This window comes from Ochlerotatus camptorhynchus, unplaced genomic scaffold, assembly GCF_037179485.1.
Source record: "Ochlerotatus camptorhynchus isolate MF236.1 unplaced genomic scaffold, CSIRO-AGI_Acam_v1.1 ptg000051l, whole genome shotgun sequence".
NCBI classification, from domain to species: domain Eukaryota; kingdom Metazoa; phylum Arthropoda; class Insecta; order Diptera; family Culicidae; genus Ochlerotatus; species Ochlerotatus camptorhynchus.
The window spans coordinates 101,304-125,989 of NW_027040541.1; the positions used below are offsets into that span (position 1 = coordinate 101,304).

The 24,686-nt window shown below is 39.7% G+C and overlaps 2 protein-coding genes across 5 annotated transcripts in view; one reads left to right on the top strand and one right to left on the bottom strand.

The window, feature by feature from the left end:
* The window catches only part of LOC135717164 (trichoplein keratin filament-binding protein), a 100,133-nt gene that overhangs the window by 73,495 nt on the left and 1,952 nt on the right, over positions 1 to 24,686 (bottom strand). The window contains exon 2 of the mRNA XM_065239123.1: positions 1,415 to 1,468. The gene's annotated coding sequence lies outside the window, so the exon portion shown is untranslated. The remainder of the gene's footprint in view (positions 1 to 1,414; positions 1,469 to 24,686) is intronic.
* sals (sarcomere length short) overlaps positions 1 to 24,686 on the top strand; it is a 47,248-nt gene that overhangs the window by 20,663 nt on the left and 1,899 nt on the right. For 3 of the 4 annotated variants that reach the window (XR_010520306.1, XM_065239118.1, XM_065239120.1), the window contains exons 2-5: positions 1,539 to 2,587; positions 15,844 to 15,976; positions 17,054 to 17,143; positions 17,263 to 17,893. Coding sequence is in view for 3 of the 4 variants with exons in the window: in XM_065239118.1 (XP_065095190.1) it covers positions 1,630 to 2,587; positions 15,844 to 15,976; positions 17,054 to 17,143; positions 17,263 to 17,893 (1,812 nt within the window). In the remaining variant the exon portion in view is untranslated. Of the gene's footprint in view, positions 1 to 576; positions 1,241 to 1,538; positions 2,588 to 15,843; positions 15,977 to 17,053; positions 17,144 to 17,262; positions 17,894 to 24,686 lie in introns of those variants that run through there. The other variant, XM_065239119.1, reaches the window with a different exon arrangement.

A 24,686-nucleotide genomic window follows, 5' to 3' on the forward strand; every position in this document is an offset into this window, starting at 1 on the left:
TTAAAATCTTATCGAATGATGTCTGAGACAAAGTTGTAGAGAAAAATATAAAAAAAAAAAGAAATTGTAATGAAATTTTACAAAAATAAAATAAAAAAAAACTTGTAAATCTTAAATATCTCAAAATGTTTAAGTTCGTATTTTTATTTTTTTAAATAGTTCATAAAAAATGCAAACTATTGGAAATTATGAACACTTGAAAATTGACAAAAATCGTACAACAAGAACTTTTCGTAAATTTTTTGAACTTTTTGTTATTTTATTTTTTGAGCAAGAACATTTGGGGTTTTTTAATTTTTGTTTAAATTTTTACTTATTTTTTTTTAAATTGTTAATTTTTTCTAGGAAGACATATTTTTCTCTACAACTTTGTCGATCAGAAATGCCATTTCCGTGCTACAACGTTTTGAAAAATTTTAAGGACGCCATTTGGAAAATTTTACAATATCCAAAATGACCGAATTTTAGCAAAAATGTGTATCATTGCTGACAACAAATAATTACGCAAAGTTGCATGCATAAAAGGTCGATTTAAAGATTCAATTCGCTATTTTTCCTGACACTGCTCCCTTAGAAAATACCAACGCAACCGGCTGGGATTGAACCTAGAAGCAGTCACGGTTACCTCTCAATTGATCTGGTCAATTTTTAAATGCACGGAATTTTCCCGGTTTGTTGGTGATAATAAAATCCCTTTTCCGGTTTTGTTGGTACAGTTACGGACATGATTGCGAAAATTAGGTCGATAATAAGACAAAATTGTCTAGAAGAAATTCAAAATTTGAATTGTCGCATGTCACCAAAATCCGCGCTTTCCTCAACTAGACGTGGGGAGATGTCTGTAGAAAAGTGGACATCATTTGACGGAAGATATTTTCAGATTATTGACTCATAGACAAAATTTATGTGTATCAAACAAAGGTAGCTAGCTTGACAATTTTATGAACGAAGACCAACGAAAAGCGTTGCTTTATAGATCGCTCTGGTTTAGCGCTGTATAGGTGACATGGGAACAGAACCGGGAGTAGTACACAGGTGGCCAGCGAGTGGCCCTTCGGTCAACGATGATGGGTGGGCGGCGAATGTTTTCATCGCATTCGCAGTTGCGGATAGTGTATTTTTTTTTATTTTGATACTAGGCCTGATATTTATAGACAGTACGCGATTCAGTCGACTCAAATATATTTCATTACGAATGGTTTGAGTCAGCAGCATCGCGGTGACTCGCAATTGTTGACCGGTGAGTGATTGAACCGTCGTCGTTTTCGTCGTCGTGGTTTTTCTCTATTTACGAAAGATGAGCATGACACGTACCAGAAAATGTCCCAACCGGCCTTCAGTGTATTATACAATGATAGGACTTCATACAGAGAAGATTAAGTACTGTGTGTAGTTGTAGATCATGGGTACTCACCGTCTTCACAAAGTGTGATTTTTGTTCGTTAGTTTGATCCTTTCGTTTAGTTTTCTGTAATTAAAAAAAAATGGAAAATTAGTCTTCTCATCTAAGAAATAAAATGTGTTGTACATAAAATCAGCATCAGCAAATGGTGAATCAGAAGCTTGAGTGAATCAAATAGAGATTGTCATCTAGTGAGAAATTAGGGAATAGTAGTTGTAACCCATACCATGCCAGTGAATGGAAGCAATCGACCACCTTGGCTAAAGGATAGACTTGAGACAGTGAATAAAAACGTTCCACCTGCGTGGGCACGGAAAAATTCGACGACAACCGATCCCAGTACGGATTCTACAGATTCCAAAACTTCGACCAAAGGTGAAAAGTGTGAAAGCAAAACGGCTCCAATTGTAAAGAAACCAACAACTGCTGCTCCAGCAGCTGCAGCAGTTAAGGAAAATGGTGAACCACCCAAAACCACCGCCAAGCTTCAATCCAGAGAGATCAAGGTTCCAGTCGTGGTTCAACACAAGAAACCTGTTCAACCACCTCTCACCAAACCAGGACCAATGATCAAAAACACCACTCCACAAATGACGGTGCTTCGGGAACCCGCCAAACCGAAACCCAAACCCAAAGAACCTTCTCCGGAATCCGAATCCGAAGAGGAAGAGGAAGAAGAAGAAGAGGAAGAGGAAGAAGAGGAGGAGGAAGAGGAAGGCAGCACCGAGTATGAAACGGAAACGGAATCTGAAGAAGACTCCCTACCGCCACCGCCAGTTAAAAAGCCGGAACCAAAACGGGAACCATCTCCGTCGAAACCCAAAATTCCCATCCAGTTGAAAAAAATCTCCAAAAGCCCGGAGAAAACCGACACCGACAGCAAATCTTCCAAATCGGAGAAATCTTCCTCCCCGGAACCGAAGACCTTCATCAAACCTCCACTGAAGAAAGTGATCCGACCCCCACAAGATGAACGCAAGGAACGATCCGCCTCACCGGAACCTAAAGGTTTCCGCGTGCAGCTACGTAAGGTGCCCTCAAACCTGAAGGCACCGCGCTTGAAGGAGAAGCTACCGGAAGTTCAGCTGAAGCGCGTGGAAAAGCCACTGCTCGAGGAAATACCCAAGAAGGAGGAAGCCTATCCGCACAAACCGTCTATGCTCAAGTCGGAGAGCAGTAAACGAAGTGAGTACCAACACTATATTTGATTTCTAAAAACATAGTCCCTTTGTTTGATTGCTTACAACTCAGCATCCTATCACATCTAATCTGATATTCTTTCTTAGTATTTTGATTTCTTCAACTTTTTTTTTTTATCTGTCCACTATTGTTATGTTGATTATCAATTTTTAACTCAAGGTGTTTTATTATTTTAACGGAACGAACTAAAGAGGGTTTTTAATAACAAACTTCCAAAACAAAACTTAAGAAAATTACAAACAGGGATGTACAATTTCTACCATTGCACCAACTCTCTCCAACTTAACGACCGGTCGCTATCGGGTCAATAATAGATGAAAACAATACTGAGAGCAACGATTCCTTACCACCCTCAATACATCCGAACAATTCGAGTGTTTAAGTTTTCGCTTACGTTTGGCCTTGTTCTAAAAACCCCAAACTGTTGGCCATAAGATGGACTTGCTGTGTAAATCATTTTTCACTTGGATCCATCACGAATCTAGAGAGGAAGAATAGCCGGAGACGTATGCATTGCGTGTGCTCCGAGTCTGAACTGCTAGGTTCCGCATCTCCCAAGTGTGTAAACATCACTTCCGACAGCCATAGCCGTAACAGATTATTCAAAAACAGTGCGCGCGCATTTGGTTCGCAACCACAACTCAAACCACATTTGCCCCGTCGAATCGACAAGTGCTTAGAGGGAATATTCGAATACCGATCGCTCCGTGTTGGTGTGGTATTGGCTGCACGTCAGATGTTTTTGTCTAAGATTCACTTACTCAAATGAATATTTTACCGGATCATCGAACCTCCATTCTATTGGAGAACGGCAAATAAATACACGTGCGCATTATAAAAATGAAGTTTATTTTGACATCAGACGCCCACTCACGCTCCATTCCGCGACGCTCTCAGCATCAACATCCACCGTTTAGACGATAGTAGCTTAGACGAACGGTTCGTTTGGGGAAGGAAGCAATTTGGAATTCAGTTTATTTTAAATGCGGCAACGCGTTCCATTTGAATATTGTCGGTTTGAACTTTTTTTTCCCTGTTAGTGTCGAGATGTGCATTCTAGACGTTCGATTATTATCGCAATTAGAAACGTATTGATTACGAAACACAGTTCACATTTGTTCCATCTCGTGTGCAATTCAAAATTACGCAAAACTAGACGTTAATTTACCGGAAATTTCAACTCCACCGTTCATTGTCACATTTGCATATTAGGGGCTATCCTAAAACTACGTAGACAATTTACGGATGATGGTTTGGTGAGGGGGAGGGGAGGGGGTCCTAAATCTCTCAAAAATTGTCTGCGTAGTTTATGCAGAGTGGCCAGTGAATTTTTATTTTTAAGTTTCCATTTTGACCGATTCAAATCTCAAAAGTTAGCGGCGCCGGTGGTGTAGTGGTAAGCGTGATTTCCTCTCACCCCAGCAGGCCTGGGTTCAATCCCAGTCGGCGCCGCCGGGATGTTCTGAGGCATAACATTTCTGATCACGCCTTCCTTCGGTAGGGAAGTAAAGCTGTTGGTCCCCGGTTCATGAAATGATGGGTCGATAGGTAGGGTCCAGGTGTGGGAGCTGCCTCTCTGGCGTCGGTAGCATTGGTGCTGAGTACGGAAAACAAGATCGACGGAAAACAAATCAAGGGAAAAAAAAAATCTCAAAAGTTTTCCGGTACAATAATATTCAGCATAAAACGAAAGTTTTTTTTTTAAACATGACCAAATTTTACGTAAATATTTGCAAAATGTGGGAAAAATATCTTCAATAACAAAACTACATGAAACATTTTATAAAGCTTTACAGTCAACCGTAATTATGGGAATCTTCCATTTACTGTTAATCAAATGGATGCATATTTGTGGATGTTCAATTAGGGTGGCTCAAATGAGGTCAATCATTAAATTTCAAAAGCTTCACCCTGGAATGGTTGATTAAGATGGCAGGAACCCCCCCCCCCCTCTATAATTGGGAAAAATTGCAAAAATGTATGGGGGAATGTGGCAGATTCACATTTTAGCCTCTAGGTGGCGCTGTACGTATTCGATTTTCTTCGTGTGAAAAATGAAGAACTTTTGGGGTATGGGGAGCAACTTCACTGAAGATCGGAGGCAGTGTTTTCGGAGCGGAATCACCCTGCAAAGTTTTTAGCGTTTGAACTCAACATCGCCCACCTTACTTATGGCGAGGGCCTAAAACGCGATATGCACGCTTTTCTTTCCGACCAGGCATAGGGACAGGGAATAGCTTTTTAGTTTTGCCATGGAATTGGCTGGAATTTTCACAATTAGGGGAAACAGTCATCATTGCGGTAGGTTAGTAGCGTTAGGTGCCTATTGTTGTGTATGGAGGTCTCCATATACAACAATAGGTTCCTAACGCTTCTAACGTACCGCAATGATAGGACTGTTTCCCCTAGTAGAAAAATGTGCGCAGTTATGGTCTTTTGAAACCGGAATACGAGTGGTTCCGGTTTTATTCTGCGTTCCGCGGGGGCATCCGATGGGGCAGAGGTACAATGGTCTAGGACAAGCTGCTGCTTCAAAACCACAGCAACAGGCTTGTATGAATAGTGCTGATTATTATTTTAACAACAGCAATCTACAACCTGGTTTAAAATTCTGAGTGTTCATGGTATGGCCTACCGGATGATGCGGAACATCCGTAAAATTAGTTGCGTCGAATATTTGATCATAGAATGCTTTCATTGTTATTTGCAACTATATGGAATGTAGTAAAATTGTGATTTTTGATATATCAGCTGCACAGTTCGAAAAAGTAGTGTAAATTTCTACATAAATCATGTAAAGTTCATTTCATGCAATGTAGCAAATATTGTATACAAAAGTCCATTGTTATAAACAACATTGTTTACAAGTTGCTCGGTTGCGTGAAATGAAATACAAGTTTGCGTGAATGAATGCTTACATTACTATTAAAATTCAGAATTTTTATCTGTGTGGTCTCAGACTCTGTGAATGGTCACCGAATGGTCCTCAGGAAGTTCCGGATCATCCGTAATATTGATTACGTCGAAAAATTGTAAATTTATATATGCAGTAAAATTGTGATTTTTGATCAATTAGCTCTGAGTTATCACCAGATGGCCCACGGGAATATAATGAACATCCTCAAAAATTAGTGTGTCGAATTTCGGATCAAAGTATGCCTTGATTTTTATCTGAAAATATAAGAAATGCTATAACATTATGGTTTTTGATATATAAACTGGTCAGTGGCTCTGAGTAGTCACCAGATGACCCGCCGGAATATCCGAACATCGGTAAAAATGATTGTACAAATTTTGGATCAAAGTATGTCTTGATTTTTATCTGCAACTGTATGGAATGCAGTAAATTGATGCTTTTAGATATGGGTCATTCCAGTTCAAAGTGGGTACAGAACTTAAAAAAGTTGTGGTCGATGTCACCGATTTGAGCCAAACTTGACCAAAACGCTTATTTTGGCTTTCTGAACGCCTTTTTTGATTTTACTCTAAAGTGCCTAGATCCATCTGGGCTACAACCCTGGATTTTCGAGATTTTAAACAATTTCAACTTTCAGAAGCGATTACTCCACAACCAAAGAAGCTATTCGTGATCTTAGAACGTCATTTTAAAGGGTTTTTTTTTAATAAAGATTCACAAAGGTGCACCCACATTATGTTTTTGTTATAGTAACTACAGTTAACAGACTGATTACCGGCAATTGTCAAAAAATGGCCTATTTTCACCATTTCATTTCTTAATATTTTGCGCTCAAATTTTCACCACAGTTTGAAAAACTCTTCTACTAGATGTGTTTCCAAGGGCAAATGATTTGGAAAAAATAGTCTTTGAGACATCTGAAAAATAAATTCATTACTCAAATAAGGGTATTATTCATGTAGCAGCTATCATACTTACCTTACCAATCAGACTAAGGCCTTGTTGTCCTCTGCTGTCCGAAGAAGTGGTATCCACTCTACTCGATCCATGGTCACACTTCGCCAGCCTCGTAGTCTGCGAAGGGTCCGCAGGTCGCTTTCTACTTGGTCGATCCACCTTGCCCGCTGCGCGCCTCTTCTTCTTGTTCCTGTTGGGTCGCTTTCTAGAACCATTTTCACTGGGTCGTCGTGCGGCATTCTTACGACGTGCCCAGCCCACCGTAGTCGCCCATTTTTTGCAATTTGGACGATGGATGGTTCTCCCAGCAGCTTGTGCAATTCGTGGTTCATTCGCCTCCTCCACGTTCCGTCATCCATCTGCACTCCACCGTAGATGGTACGCAACACCTTCCGTTCTAAAACACACAACCAGCCTAGTCCAGGTCTCGTGGCCGTAGAGGACCACCGGTCTAATCAGCGTCTTGTAGACAGTCAACTTCGTTCGGCGGCGAATTTTATTCGACCGGAGCCTCCTCCGGAGTCCAATGTAGGCACGATTCCCTGCCATAATGCGTATTTGAATTTCTCTGCTGGTATCATTTTCGGCGGTCACCAGTGAGCCTAAATACACGAACTCATCGACAACTTCGATTTCGTCACCGTCAATTTGAACTCAAGGTGGGAGGCTAACATAGTCTTCCCTAGAACCTCTTCCTTTCATGTATTTTGTCTTTGATGCGTTGATGGCAAGTCCAATCCGCCTAGCTTCAGCCTTCAGTCTGATGTACGTTTCCGCCATCGTCTCAAAGTTCCGTGCCATGATGTCGATGTCATCGGCGAAGCCAAGAAGCTGGATGGACTTCCTGAAGATCGTGCCACTCGCGTCTATCCCAGCTCTTCTGATCACACCTTCTAACGCGATGTTGAATAGCAGACACGAAAGTCCATCACCTTGCCGTAACCCCCTTCGAGATTCAAAGGGACTCGAGAGTGTCCCCGATACTCGAACAACGCACATCACTCGATCCATCGTCGCCTTGAACAATCGCGTCAGTTTATCCGGAAATCCGTACTCGTGCATAATCTGCCATAGCTGATCTCGATCGATTGTGTCGTATGCGGATTAGAAATCGATGAACAAATGATGTGTGGGCACGTTGTATTTGCGACATTTCTGCAGAACCTGCCGAATCGCGAAAATTTGGTCCGTGGTAGCGCGGGCGCCCATGAATCCCGCCTGGTATTGCCCCACGAACTGGTGACAGGCGGCGGCATAGAATGTGGGATAGTACCTTGTAGGCGGCGCTCAGCAGTGTGATCGCGCGGTAGTTGCAGCAATCCAACTTGTCGCCCTTTTTGTAGATTGGGCATACGACACCTTCCATCCACTCCTCCAGTAAGGGTTGATGCATATATTATGTCACGCTCTAAGGGGGGAGGGGGAGGTCTAAGATTTTGTGACAAGCAATGCATTAGGTATAGGAAAACCGTCACGATAGAGGAGGAGGGGATAATTTTTTGCTCGATTTAGCGTGACATAATAAATGCATGGGCCCTAATATCTCCGCCTCCCAAATCTTGGCAACTATACAGTAGGGTGTTTCATTTTGAAAAAAGTGATGAATTTTTGATAGGCCACCCTCCAGTTCGATTCATAGCCCCAAAATATGAACCTGTGCAAAAAATGGTAAAGATTGATGAAGGTTTAGAGGTCGCGCCAATGATTTGGATTTTGTATGGAGATTTTGGTGAATTAGTATGGGAAATTATTGATTTTCGTTTACATTGCTCTAACTTTGGTTGTAGTTGTCCAAACGTTGAAAAAAAAAATATGTGGTTGTCATGACAATGATCAACAAGCCTGTTGTTGTTGCGATGAAATTGGCGTTGTTGCCTTGTACATATTCATCTGTCAATTTACCCTATTTTGCCATTTTTTCACATTTTTATAATTCTTGATACGCTGCAAAACTGAGCGTAGCAACTGTAGGCTTTTTGTTTATTGCCATAGCAATAACATACTAAATTTTTTCGACATTTGGACAAGTAGAAGCAAAGTTATAGCGATATAAGCGATTTTTTAAATTCTTCCATAGTAATTCCCATACAAATTTCAAATCATTGGCGCGACCTCTAAACCTTCATCAATCTTTACCAATTTTTGCACAGGTTCATATTTTGGGGCTATGAATCGAACTGGAGGGTGGCCCATCAGAAATTCATCACTTTTTTCAGAATGAAGCACCCTACTATACAGTGCAGCGCTCTAGCCAGTGATTCACCACCGTATTTTAATAGCTCACTTGGTAGTTGATCTACACCAGTTGCTTTGTTGTTCTTCAGCCGACCAATCTCCTCCTCAACTTCTTGAAGATCAGGGGCCGGTAGCCTGTCGTCTTCTGCGTGCTCCAAGGTCTGTTGCCGTGTCACCTTCGTTTTCTGCTGCTTCACCGTTGAGGTGCTCGTCATAGTACTGCTTCCACCTCTCAATCACCTGACACTCGTTAGAGAAAGTTACCGTCCAAGTTCTTGCACATATCGGCTTGCGGCACGTAGCCTTTGCGCGAACTATTTAGCTTCTATTAACTATTTACGCGGAACAGATTTTCCATCGCCTCGCGATCTCGGTCTTCCTGCTGACGCTTCTTCCTTCGGAAAACCGAGTTTTGTCTGTTCCGCGCTTGTTTGTATCGCTCCACATTCAATCTCGTGCGGTGTTGCAGCATTCTCGCTCGTGCTGCATTCTTCTCCTCTACTAACAGTTTGCATTCAACGTCAAACCAGTCATTTTTTCGGTCCGGGATTGCAGTACCTAGTCCCGCTGCAGCAGTACTACCGATGGCGGAACGGATATCCCTCCAGCCATATTCAAGAGAAGCTGCGCCAAGCTGCTCTTCCGTGGGTAGTGGAACTTCCAGCTGCTGCGCGTAGTCCTGGGAAACTCCGGCGTCCCGTAGTTGCTCAATGTTGGGTCGCGGCGTTCGACTTCGACGGGTGTTATGCACCGTCGAGAGTTTTGAGCGCATGCATACTGCAACTAGGTACACACTAAGATTATTTTACAGATTTCTGTAAAAATTTACCGAAATCTCAACAGCTGAACGTTCGGTAAACAGTTTCGCAGATTTCCTGTAATTTTTCACAAATATCTATGAAACTCAAACAATTTAGTTCTTCGAATATGAAACATTGAATGAGTATATGATCAGAAAACATCATAAGCAATAAGAATACCACATTGAATTTGTGATGGCTATATCGGAAATACAGACGAAAAACACGAAAATTGTTTTTTAACATGTTTGTAAAATATGTAACACATCTATCTATCTATATATATAAAAATGAATTTCTGTCTGTCTGTCTGTCTGTCTGTCTGTCTGTCTGTCTGTCTGTCTGTCTGTCTGTCTGTCTGTCTGTCTGTCTGTCTGTCTGTCTGTCTGTCTGTCTGTCTGTCTGTCTGTCTGTCTGTCTGTCTGTCTGTCTGTCTGTCTGTCTGTCTGTCTGTCTGTCTGTCTGTCTGTCTGTCTGTCTGTCTGTCTGTCTGTCTGTCTGTCTGTCTGTCTGTCTGTCTGTCTGTCTGTCTGTCTGTCTGTCTGTCTGTCTGTCTGTCTGTCTGTCTGTCTGTCTGTCTGTCTGTCTGTCTGTCTGTCTGTCTGTCTGTCTGTCTGTCTGTCTGTCTGTCTGTCTGTCTGTCTGTCTGTCTGTCTGTCTGTCTGTCTGTCTGTCTGTCTGTCTGTCTGTCTGTCTGTCTGTCTGTCTGTCTGTCTGTCTGTCTGTCTGTCTGTCTGTCTGTCTGTCTGTCTGTCTGTCTGTCTGTCTGTCTGTCTGTCTGTCTGTCTGTCTGTCTGTCTGTCTGTCTGTCTGTCTGTCTGTCTGTCTGTCTGTCTGTCTGTCTGTCTGTCTGTCTGTCTGTCTGTCTGTCTGTCTGTCTGTCTGTCTGTCTGTCTGTCTGTCTGTCTGTCTGTCTGTCTGTCTGTCTGTCTGTCTGTCTGTCTGTCTGTCTGTCTGTCTGTCTGTCTGTCTGTCTGTCTGTCTGTCTGTCTGTCTGTCTGTCTGTCTGTCTGTCTGTCTGTCTGTCTGTCTGTCTGTCTGTCTGTCTGTCTGTCTGTCTGTCTGTCTGTCTGTCTGTCTGTCTGTCTGTCTGTCTGTCTGTCTGTCTGTCTGTCTGTCTGTCTGTCTGTCTGTCTGTCTGTCTGTCTGTCTGTCTGTCTGTCTGTCTGTCTGTCTGTCTGTCTGACCCTTATAGACTCGGGAACTACTGAACCGATTGGCGTGAAAATTTGTATACAGGGGTTTTTGAGGCCGTGGAAGGTTCTTATGATGGTTCGAGACCCCTCCCCCTTCTGTAAGGGGGGGGGGGCTCCCATACAAATGAAACAGAAATTTCTGCATAACTCGAGAACTAATCAAGCAAATGGAACCAAATTAGGCATGTGGGGGCGAGTGGGGGGGTATAAGGAGATAATCATAGGGGGTAGCCCCCAGATAGAAAATGTGGGGGGGGGGCTACGTACAATATAGCATGCTTTTTTTTTTAAATCGGCGCATAAACTCAAGCTAATATTGAATCCCGAGCAAGACCGGGCACACTCAGCTAGTACTATATAAAAACTACATACAATATAAACGGAAATGCCATAAGCTACAATATGGAACCAATGTTTGTAATTTAAAATTTAATTTAATTTAAATTTTAATCTTTACATTATACTATCAAAGTTACCCGCATTATCAAAGATACCCCGTTTTACGGTACCTAGAATTGATTACTAATTACATGTATATCCTAGATTCACCTGTTCCACAATCTATGGCAGATAATTTGATAATTGGCTATTTATTTGTTAATAACACTGAAATTTAAGTACATTAAATGTCTAAATTGTAAACCATTAAACTATAATCTAAACAAATACATTTACAGTTTTGAAGCTGAAAGTAACGGTGTTTTTCTTCAGCCGCAACAAATATATTAACTGTATAATTGATTGCATCGAATATTTGTAGTACTCCTGGAAGAGTTTCGGAAGTTAACCCTTATGCGCGTTTGTAATTATTTTTGCTTTTTTCTACACTGTGTTATTCAAGTGGGAGCTGGTAAGCGTTTTATGTAGTTTTTAATTTTTCAAATTCCTTGGTAGATCCAGAATTATGCACATTTTACACACTATAAAGAATTTCTCAAGCATCTTAAAATTTATCAGGTTTTATGAGTTTTTTTATATTATGACAACCCCAGGGTTTCTCAAAGTTTGGAAGAATCCGGAAGCTCATAAGATTCACGTACAATGTATCCATTAGTGATAAACTGCGGCAAAATGACAGCTAAATCTATTGTTTAACGCGAAAGCAGATATTGACACGAGGACCACTTCCACAGGACGTAGTGACATGGATGTAAGAATTGTAATGTATAAGAATTGTAATGTCAATCAGTGTTCGGAAAAACTCAAAAACTCAAATCTCATGCATGAGTTTATGCGCCTATGAGTTTTGCCTTGCAAAATTCAACGTCGCAAAAATCACCGATGAGTTTTCAGGTTCAAAAATTCATTGCTTTATGTTTTGGCGTTATTCATTGTTATAACTATTGTTTGTGCATCAGGGGTTGGAAAACTAACACAACATGCATAGGCATGATATCAATTGACGTTTGAGTGGTTTTTATGAGTTAAAAGCTCGAATGATTTTTCGGCGTTGTGAGTGTGAGTGCGTGAATATGCATGATAATCTCAAGCGTGAATTTTGTTTGCCGCATTCGCACGCGAGTTTATTCTCGCAGGGAGGCTCAATGAATGAGATTTGAGAATGATTTTCCGAACACTGAATGTCATCATGATCATAAGACCTTCTCCTTATTCTAAACTAGATATGGACAATTCTCTCTTTTCGAACTCTATTAAACTGTTCTTTGTTCTTCATTAAACACACATAGTGCAGTAATTCTATGTTTGATAGGAAAACAATCTTTTGAAATTAACTTGTAAACTACTGATAAATACAGTCACCTCTCCATAACTCGCTTTTGAAGGAACCATCGAGTTATAGAATTATCAACTTATAAAATAACCTTTTTTTGTTCGTCCATAATTTTAAGAATAACATGACGAATTTTTCCTTCTATTATTATACCTGGCCCTATTTATCTATGAAAATTCAAAAAAATGTTCCATTTACGGAAGTTCTGAGTAGTTAACTCTTCGAGTACCACACCTAAATCACACTTTTCACTATTTTTGTAATATCTTCGGTAAATTTTCATGTATTTTTGATGTTGTTATCTTGTTGGAAAGGGTATTAATTTTCCTTTTTTATGGTTTGATTGAGCATAGCACACAATGACGAGTTTGATAGTTAATCAATCTTTTGGTTTTTCAGTTTTTGTCGACTCGGTAGACATGTCGTTTCAGCAAGTTGAAGTTGATCGGTTTGTCCTTTTTATATTTTTTCCTGAAAGCCTATAAAAGTATCTAATAGAATGCACCATGCACACATTTTTAATTGCCCTACAGAATGAATAATGACCTTCCGAAAATTTTGTTATAATTTGGTAATCCTGATTTTATGAAGCTATGACACAATCAGGGAACGTGAATAACAAGCTAATTAAAAAATTAGGATGTGACCTATCCAACGGTATTAAAACATTTGAAAACGGATAAATAGCGACTGAGATACATCATTTTGAAAAAATTGTCGACTCCATTTTCAGTGTGGTGCCCGAAGAGTTAATTCATAATATTAAGCCAATATGAACAAAAAGATGCAATATGACTATCAATTCTTGACATTTAATTCGTTGTATGTTTTTGGTTCATGATAAGCTTTGACCATTTACTCAATCATTTAAAACTCATGAGATTTGATTTAACGCATTTGCTTATAGTCTGTTTTTGATCACTTCTCTGGGTCATAGGAACATTTCTGAATGGCACTATCGCCCTGAGTATTTAAAAAAACCGGTTTGATTTGTATCATGATATACTCTGCTATAAATTAAAGGTATTGACAATTTTCTCGATGATCTGGTTACTTATCATGTTTTTAAAGTTGATTTTATATTAACATCAAAATCACAGAATTTAGAAGCTCTGTCTTTGACATATCAAGTTATAGAATCAAAATAACACTACATTGGACATCGTCCAAAGTTTTAAAGAGTTCGATGCATAAAAAATTAAGGGACCGCTGAAGCCATCGAGTTATAGAATATCGAGTTGTGAAGAGTTGTGTAGTTGCTTGCTGCTTAAAATAAAGATCTTCCAAAATAATTATCAAAAAAACTCTTACTTATTATAAGTTTCAAGTACACTGGAGTCGTTTTTTACGCGGGGGAAACGTGCCGCGTAAAATCCTAAATCCACGTAAATTCTGAAAACCGCATAAAAAACCGCGTAATTTCCGAAATCTGCGTATAAAACCGCGGTAATTCTGAAATCCGCGTAAAAAAAAACCGCGTTCATTCCAAAATTAACCTAAACTGCAACCAATCGAGATTTTTACAAATTTCATTGTACATACATCTTATATAATACCGTATGCGTGATAATGTTTGCACCATTGAGCAATGTCAAAATTAAGAAAAATCTCATAAATTTCGCTTTCGCTTCCTCCACACGCTTCCGGAATGCACGGCAGGTTCTAATAATATAGTCTGGATCCATTTCTCTCCAGGTACGGGTCAATGTTTGTCTGAGGCTTGCTGTACTCGGGTGGCGTTTAGCATAGGCCTTGGCCTTCATGACGCGCCATATTGAGTAATTCAGCGGATTAGGATCGGGGCTGAATGGCGGCCACATATCCTTCGCCCAGAACGGAAGATGTTCCTGCAACCACTTCTGAGTGCGGTTCGAGGTGTGGCACGGAGCCCCATCTTGTTGAAATACAACATTTGTCTTCGGACCGTACTGTCCTTTGATCCACGGAAGAACATACTTACTTAAAATCCCGATGTAGACCTCCGTGTTAACCTTGTCGCCTTCTGGAATGAACACCGGGTCCATTTTTTGCCATCGGAAGCCACCAATCCAAACACCATAACGCTAGCAGGATGCTTGGTCAGATACACGTTCTTGTGCTCGTCGGCCACGTCTTTTGCCGGAAGAGAACTAATATACCGGTCGGTTCTGGAATTTGATACGGGATCGACAGTAAAAATGCTCTCGTCGGTGAACAGGATTACCGGATTTTTTTGCTTAAGGAAGTTCAAGATTTTCTTGCATCGTTCGACTCGTAGCTCCCGGATGCGGTTGCTAATCATGTGAGTTTTTTCCGTGCCCTCGACTTCGCCCCGAATCTTCCTTTACGGTCTTCCGTGCCATAAAGTCACTGATCCCGTGTTCCTTTGCCATTTTCCTTATTGAACGCACTGGATTCACCCGAATCTTCCTTTTGATAGCAGCGATAACCCTCGGAACCCGAGCTGACCTCGGCCGACCTGTGGCCACCTTCGCGGATTGTTGTCCTTTCTTTTCTCGATGTAAAACCCTTTTGACGGTTAACCGGGACACTCCCACGGCGATTGAAATGTCTTTTTGCGACATTTGCGCGTGGGACAAATCACGAATACGCTGCCACTTCGTCATGGTGCAACTGTCAAACTAAGTAAATCCTTTTCTTTTATACACAGCCTACTACGGTATGAGCTATAGGTTACGTGCATGCAAAGAAAACCAAGGCATTGTATGCACAGGTGAAACGAGAACCTTATTTGTACGATGGTGCAAACATTATCACGCATCCGGTATATTCCTCAATATCGATCAGAAACTTGTTGAACACTATGTTTGTAATAGATGATGCTGGGTTATTACACCGAAAGTTACTATGCCGAACGGTCATTAGTCCGAATGGTCATTATGTTTGGGCCTAACGGCCGGACACCTTAATAGTTGCACTAGAATATACTTTTGCCCTAACACGTCACGTTTTTCAGGTACAGTTCTTTTTATGAGGCTGTACCGCGCTACAAACGTGCATGAGACCAGTGAGTTAGCAGCACGGAGGTGCTCCGCTACCGCCTAAGTATTGGAAATATCACCGAAATGATCTTTTCCGATTTGCATGAAACTGTGCAAAATTATTTATTATGCGCAATCATTCACATTTGTGCTAAAAATCGGCCATTTCGAATATTGCACCTTTTTTTAAAATGGCGTATTCGACATTTTTCAACAAATCGTACCACGAAAACGTCAGTTCTAATCGAAATGTCGTCTGGAACAGGATTTTTTATAGGGAAAAAGTACACGGTTATTTAATTTTAGTTATTTTGAGTAAAAAAATTTTAAAAAAAATCAAAACTTAAGCAAATTAAAATGATAGCAATTGATAGCAAACAAGCATATCTGGCAAAATAAAATATAACTTTTCCGTTCTTCCAGTTCCACCACCTCCACCGATGCCCAAATCAAACATCCCACCACCACCTCCACCACCGCCGAAGCTGGGACCCCCACCGGAATTTAAAAAAGATGAAATCTCCTATAAACATAAAGAGGTGATCGAAAAGCTGAAGTAAGTAATCGTCACATATTCAAAGGTCAACGTTTGGAAAATGTACGTTAGACTGAATGTACGTTAATTTTCTGGGAAAGTGTCAGATTCAATGTACCGTCAAAAAATCTTGACTGTAAATACACACTACCAAAAAGTCATGTAAATTTCCGTGCCCTGAGACCGACACATGCAAGCGGCCCAAATGACATAAGAATAAGTTGAAAGAAACTAGAAAATAAATTCAATCAATCGTACTTTTCATCGAGTTGCGTATGTTTCGGTTTGAGAACACTTAATTTTACATGACATGTTTGTTTACGTTCCATAATCAAAGATGGGTTACTTCTAGTGTAAATTTAGTTATTTTTAAGTGTGTAGATAAAACCAAGCTTTTTGAAGTTGTAAGTGATGATGCATGCTGTTACTTTCTAGTAAAAAAATCATCAACCGTTGAATCTACAATTTTCCAGTCGATTGACCCACACAGTTCTAAAAAGTAGTGTAAATTTCAGTTCAGTATAATGCACATAAATGGAGCGTCACATATCATATAAGTTTACATTATATATCATGTAAAGTGCTGAGACAATCCATGCAATGTAGCAAATATTGTATACAAAAGCCTATTGTTGTAAACAACATTGTTTACAAGTTGCTCGATTGCGTGAAATGAAATACAAGTTTACGTGAATGAATGTTTACATCACTATTAAAATTCAGAATTTTTATCTGTGCAGTCTGCGTATAGCTTCCAAACAAAGATCCCGATAGACCAAGCTTCCGAACAATAAGTTGCAAGCATGAAATATTGTACATTTCGACACAAAAAATAATCCAAGAGGACAGCTTGGTCAATATAATTAGCTATGATGAATGGTTCAAAGTTATTCGTTAAATTATGGTTACATTATTGAATATTTAAGTATTCAAACATAAATTGCCAAATTGTGCATGTCTCAATCCATTCCTATTGTTGTACCGTGCCAGTCCAGATCTAATCAGAAACCGCAACTAGTCGTTCCGAACCGTTCCCGTCGGCCAGTAGAACCCAGGTGAACTAACCACTAATCGTCCCAATGCCTGTTTCGATTGCAGAAAACGACCGCGTAGGCGACCGGACTGGTCCGACATGATGAAGGAGGTGGAACAGGGTAAAAAGCTGCGTCACGTTGAATGCAATGATAGGTATTGTCAACCTTGGCGGCAGATCTGACGTTTGCTTGATAGTCGTTGTTGTGTTAAATGTTGTCCACTGGGACTTTGGAGAATTCTACTAATGCTTTCATGCATTTTATTATTTCCAGATCGAAGCCGATCGTGCACTGCAAGTCCATCACAAAGGTCAAGGATCAATTTATTTTTGAAACTGAAAAAGCTACGGTTCACAATGTGCTCCTCAAAGAAATCCAAAGCGGCGTTAGACTGAAACCGACCAAATGTAATGACCGCAGTAAGCCTATTTTACAAGGATTACGCAAATTCCGCCGGCAGATGACTCTGGAAGAGCAGCTGGCAAAATCCGAATCTAGAGCTAACTTGGAAGCGCCGCCACCGGACGAGGAAGAAGTCGATGAAATGGACGACATCGATAAGGTTCGTGACGATCTGCAGAGTACAAAGCAGCTGCTGGCCATGGAATTGCGCAACAACGAAGCACTAGAGCGCGAGAACAAACGGCTATTGCAGCGGGTACAAAACCTGGAGGGTGAACTGTCCCGAGAGCGATGGAATCCGATGAGCGGAGAAGAGAAGAGCTCGATTTCCGGACCGGATGCCGAATTGATCCAGTCGCTGAAGAAGGAAGCTGTCGAAGGACAAAAGCAGTCCAAGCAGCTCGAGGAAAAATATCAAACCGTGGCCAAGGAGCTAGATGTAGCCAGTAAGCAAAACGAAGAGCAGAAGAGGAAAATTGCAGAACTGGAGAAGAAGCTGCAGGTAAGGTTGTGTGTTGCTAGCCATGAATGTAACTAGATCACATAAGTATCATCATCAAGTACACTGACCTCAAAATTATGGATCAACTTTATATGTTTAACGACTTTTCAGTCAATTATTAATTGCTTTTTGGGAAAGTTAGAAGATACTGAGAAGCAAAGCACACATAATCGGGAAAACACGTGTGTGAGAAAATTTGCCTAAAAATCGGTGAGATGTGTAGCATCCAAATACGTTGCCCACTACTGCCACCAACCAAATACTCGTGTACCTTAGCGGTACCCGTAGTATAATTGGCAATGCACACTGGATGGAATTTGTGGGTTCAAATCCCACCGGTTGCCGTAGATTTTTTTCGCAAATTTTCACACGCACACGTGTCTTATGAATCATCTTTGCTTCTCAGTATGTTCTAACTTTTCCAAAAAAATAATTATGAATCAACTAAAACCAATTATGGATCAATAAGTCTAGCGTTGAGGGTTCTGTTCTCCGGGTTTTGAATAATCCCGGGATTCGGTATTTTATTGATCGAAATCCCGGGAACAACATTCAAGACGCCGAAAACTAACTAAATTCATAAAAAATACCTAGTACGTTTATTCTATTTCAAAGCTTGAGAAAAGGTATCAAGACTAAAGAAATTTAAATATTTCGGTTTTAGCATTTTTCTTAAAACTAGATTTTTAGAAACAACGTTTATTTATCATTCTATCGAAAAGTGATGATCTCATTTATAAGCAAATGTTCGAGGAATCAGATGAAATAAGTTATCGTACTATCCGTTAACGTTGCACAGTGGGGAAAAAATATCCAGACCACGACTAAATTGAATACCTCGGATTGATAACAGCGCATACGATTTTCAAACCGTGCGTCAAGCTAAGATAGCATAGTTGGTAAAGGCACGGTATTACCACAGACAAACAGACATAACACATTGAATATTTCTCACTGTAAAACATCGTCACTAAAACATTACCGCCATCTGTTGAGTACACTGTGGTGGGTAGTACGCTGAACAGATGGCGGTAGTGTGTAAACGTCAATCGCAAGAGAATTGACTATGCGCGCCACAGGTGGCGGTACTACCAACTACGATACTTTTAAATTGACCGTTAAATGCTTGTTCGATGAACAACTAACGAGTGTTATGTCTGTTTGTCTGTGGTATTACCAAGCCGGAGGCGGCGGGTTTGATTCGCAGTCAGATCGAGGAAATCGTTCGGGTTGGACATTTTCTCAACATCCCTGGGCATAGAGTATAATTGTGCTTGTCACGAAATGCATCTAGAACAATAAGTTGAGAACCTGCAAAACGGTCGCAAAAGAACCGTAAAAGGTTTAGAAGAAGAAGAAGAAGAAGAAGAAGAAGTATCAAGTCTCCAATCATCTCATAAAGGCGCACCCTACACGGCAGAAGTTAAACGCACACTTTTTTGCCTAACCCAAAAAAAGTGTGCGCTTGACTTTGCTCAAATAGTGTCTGCGGCTGTGCAATAGTTCTAGCGACGTTTCATCACTACCTAACGCCCCACGTTGCCGAAAGCATTTCCAGTCGATGGTGTATTATAATGCAATTCTTCTTCACCGACTGACTTGCAGTGTCGCATTAATGGCCCTTCGCTCATTTTCAACTTCTATTCAATATTCATACTGCCGTACTCTAACGGAACTATCTACCTACCCTCTTCTAATACCATTCTCTAGCTAAAAATTTATCACACTAAAGCTTCATGTTAGATAGCATTTCCAACCAACTCTGAAAAACGCAAACTTTGCGTATGAAGTAACATAAAAACACTAATTTCATTTGTATACCTATGATCTTGACTTTTTTACCTAGGGGATGAGTACTTAAGGGGGTTAGATTTTGATAAGTTGTTTAGTGGGAATGACACTGATGAAGACTGCACATTGTAGTCGAAATACGTATCTGTCATGGATACCAAAATTAATTAAGTGGAATTAAATGGAAGATAACCCCTTTTTTGCTGTTTTATAATTTTGGTATTTTTCGTGACATTTTCTGAACAAAGTGGGAAGTTTTTCGTAAACATTGTAAAGTGATGGTACTTGACAATCGGTTCCAATGTATAACTCATTTTCGACAAATATGCGAATGGGACTGTTATACCGCACAGGGCAGTATAGCCCACAAAGATGCAATTCCTACGTAAAAAAATCATGGCTCTTGGACTTGGATACAACTTGAAGACTCTGACACTTTGTAGCATTGGCTAGAGAATTATGATGATAATGCCAAATAAATTTTGAGAATAGTCAGTTTAAGGTACTTCTGAAGAGACTATTATGAGGATTATGATTAAAATTCCAGGGAACTCCAAAGCAAATTGAAAGGAATTTTAGGGAGCATTCTAAGTGAATTCAGATAATAGGGGAAATGTCTCTAATGTTGACCTATGGATCTAAGATTGGGTCCATCGCTAAAAATCAGCTATTTATCAATTTTATCTAGATTAACGCGTTATTGGGACGTTACTAATGTCGTTAGAAAGGGATGTAAAAATTAAGTTTAGATAAAAGTTCTATCGACAGCGGCGCCGGTGGTGTAGTGGTATGCATGATTGTCTCTCACCCCAAAGAATCTGAAGTCAATCCCAGTCGGCGCCGCCGGAGTTTTCTGATCTATAAAATCTCTGATCACGCCTTGCTTCGGAAGGGAAGTAACACTGTTGGTCCCCGGTCCATGAGTTGATGGGTCGATAGGTAGGGTACAGGTGTGGGTAGAATTGGTGCTCAGCACGGTTCTATTGAATCTATGCGATACGAAACGACATTCAAATTAAAAATGAATCCCGTTAATATGCATGAAGTGTCGTTGAGATTAACGGGGTTCCACGGTATCTAGTTGCCGGGAGGGCATGTAAAAATTAAATTTTGGTAAAAGTTCTATTGAATCTATGCGATGCGAAACGATATCGTTTACAATTGACTTAAGTCTTCGCAGAATTGCTTTAGAATTTTACCCTCAAACTGTAGAATTATGACCCTTTTTCACGAATTCTATAACCCTCTTCACAATCGTCATACAATTGCCCACAGAGCTACTTTAAGAAATTACTTTATTGTTTATTAATTTATTTGATAAGGCTCAACCGAATTAACTTTACAGAGCCGAGGATTCTTGGTCACTATACAATAGATCTTAAAACTATAGTCAAAAGGTACAACACAATAAACACTTTATCTTCCGCTATCCAAAAAGCCTCCTCCATCAGAACTGGAGCCGCTTCCAGTGGTTTCATTGTATGGCAAATTGTTGTACGCCAACGAGGGTCAGAGCGCGTCCATTGCAGCAATGGACGCAAAACGTGGTCAGCACTCACACACTCATCACGAAACGGTTGCTTTCCAAAGTCGACGACGCATCGACCGAAAGAACTGCTGATGAAGAACAATGAGGAGGACCACACAATGGTTGCTGCCGAGAAAACAGACGATCGCGTAGCACACATCGAGAGTGGCCTGCTTTTGTCGACAGCCGAGTGAACACTGTTAAGAAATTACTCTGAACTCACATAATTGACTTGCAGTTCTAGTCAAAACTCTCTTTTCTTCCCGAAACTCCCTTGTAAATTTTCTCTGAAATACCGTGGTGTTATCCCTAGAATTCCTTTTAAAATCTCATCAAAATTGCTTTGAATAAACATTCTAACATTCTCTTAATAGTTCATCAAAGTGACTTTATTCTGAAAATCTAGTTCAGTGCAAGGGTTATGAATTATTTCAAGGTTCAATTTTATTTCTCATTCGGCGAAAGGACGAAGTATATTTTTTCCCGATTTGTCATCGAAATTCACGTGTTTCTCCCGGTTTTCCGTTTCACTGATCACCCTCAAAGAACCAAGCCTGAATTTTCCAAACGAGCATAATGCTCTCATACTGTGAAGCTTGGTTGGTGATATGTTTTAAAATAGTCATCCTTTGTCCTAGAAACGTTTTGATATGAAAACTCCAAAGCATACCATGGCGCATTTGCCGTCGCTTTGTCTTGAATCAGCACAATCTGCTTGGCTTTCATCAACTGCTAACTAGATTGTCGCCATCGCTCAGTTCATCGCCGTCTTGCCATTTTGGTGTAAGGGGACGTGAGGTAATACGCACCCCTAAGAAAATTATCGATTTACATTACATTTTAATCCAAAATACACAATCTATTTTAGCGTATTCGTTAGTCTGAATAATCTTCTTGATGTTATCGAAAACATCATGCAAAAATATGCATTCATAATTGAGAAAATGATTTTACAAAAAATCTTCTCAAAATAGCGTTTTTATTTTTCGCTGGGTAATATGCGTCTCGTAAGTGTTATGCTTATTATTGCGGGAAGTATAAATGTAGGTTTTATTTATAACACTTTTATAAGGTTCCCATCATCTGTAACTGATGTTTGAGCTATTTTAACGTCAAAGGCTTTTAGGAGCTACCAAACCACACGGCGCATACTGCCCCACCCTCAACTCAGAACTTTGTACAGAACAGAAACAGAAACATGCCGCTAATTTGTGATTGAAAAACATTATGTTTTCACACAGATATCGAAGCAAGTTGATGCATATAGCAGGGCTGGTAGCGATCAATGCTGTCAAAATAGTGATTTTAGTGACCATGTTGAAATAAATGACCAAATAGTGACATAAAGTTGTAAAAAAGTGACTAAAAAGTGATCTAATCGAAGAAAATTAGTCGTTCTGATGGCATACCAAAAAATGTTTGATGTTTTAGACTTATTCAATTAGATTCTAATAAGCACTCCTCAGCGAAATAATTAATATAGTTCTATGATTTTCACTGAAGGTCTCAAGATCTGTCTGAAGTTTAAATCATCGAAACTAATTCATAGCTTCTTCGATAGTCTAGAGTTTCCTGATGTTTATAAAACTGCCCAAAATATTTCTCAATTTCTTTAAAAATCTCTAGACTGCCATGCCTTAGTATTTTTTTAAAAAATTCACCATTTTAATGGAATTGATTAAATTCCCTTTAAGTTCTACAATTTTCCTTAAGTTTTATGAATATATTTATTATTATAAACTCTCACGGAACTTTTTCTTAAATCACTAGTTTTCCCTGCCAGAAGAATGCTTACCTTAATTTCTCTAAATTGATCAAATGTTCCTTGTAAGTCGCTGCAAATTTCCTTGAGTAAATGAGATTTTTCTGATGTTATCTAATCGTCCTCGAAGTAGTCGGAACTTCACTGAATATAATGAATATAATCAAAAATATCTAAATTTCATAAGGTTCTCTGGAATTTCTTGAAAATATCTGTGCTTGCTTAAAGTTCTCACCTTTTTTAATTAATGGTACTTCGTTGATGTTCTCTAATCAACTTTGCAAAAATTTCGAATTTTCTATAGATCTTGAAATTTCCATGATATAACACCCTTGAAATACTCTCACATTTTCCGGATGTTCATATAATTTTTATTGCGTTCCAGAAATTTTCTCTGAGCAAACCGAAGTTTCCGGAAATTCCGGTTTCTGCAATTTCCTTGAAATTTTCTGAACGGCCCATCGATTCTCTGATCTGTCTTCATGTTTTCGGAGCTTTCCTAAAACTCCACTCTAATAAAGATCTCAGTTCTGCTTTAAAATAAATGGAATTCTCGCTGATCAATTGAGCTGAAACGTTCGCCAAAGAAATACAAATATGTATGTTCAATTTAACGATTACAAAAAATATGATTTTGCATACTTATTGACTGATTTAACGTAGAAAACTTTCATAAATTATGGATGAAAATATTTTTTTTTATTATAGTCACTTTAACACTCTTGGGTCATTCGTGACTTGTCCGGGGGTGAGATTTGAACTCGTGACTTTGGCGTGAGAGATATGGATGTTAACCACTACGCCGGGGTCGCCCCCGAAAATAAAATTTAGCTAGAAACAATCACTACTGCTATTTTTTTTTTTTGAACAGTTTAAAATGGACGTTGCAACAGGTTCAAATCAAAATGTAAACATAGAGAAATCGTAACGCTACAAGCAGTATCTCATATTAACAGGAGATGTCACTAGTATGCATATAAATGATTGGTTGCTTAAATCAGTAACGCATACATGAATTATGAATGAAGTACTCAAGCATGATGGCACTGCTATTTTATTGAACACAACTGTATAACCGATATGGATGTGATTAGGCACCCGGGTACCAAGTCTTGAATAGCACCGTGTAGAGTAGCTAAAGTGCCTCTCAAGCTAAAGGACAAAATTTGTCACGAATGACCTTAATAGTGTTAAAATTACTTTAATAAAAAGGCACGGTATAGAAAAAAAAAAAAAAAATCTGTCACGACGCATACCATCGCCATGACATTCAAGGTTTGCTGAACTGTATCCGTAAAGTGCCTCCGATACAAGATCTTGAACCTAATATGTAAAATCATGGATAGGACATTGCTTTGACTGTCCTACCCGGGCTTTTTTGTGCGTAGGACATTTCACACCCGCTTCTAGTCCCTCTGCCGTTGTTTAATTTAACCACTTGCGCTTACTCCAGTTTCGGCAATTTTCTCCAAATACATTCTGCTTCTCACAAAAACCAAAGCAACTGTAATTAGAAAAAAAACGCAATGTTTTACTTCGTTTATCTTTAAACCGCTTCAAACTTTATATTTTTAGTTGAATTTTTTACTTTGTTTTGCTTTTGATTTCCTGTTTTAGCTTGTCAAATTTGGTCAAAATGCACAAAAAAAAATAAGCGAGAAAATTTTACTTTACGTATCGAAAAAAAAAATATGGGAAATCAACTCAAGAAC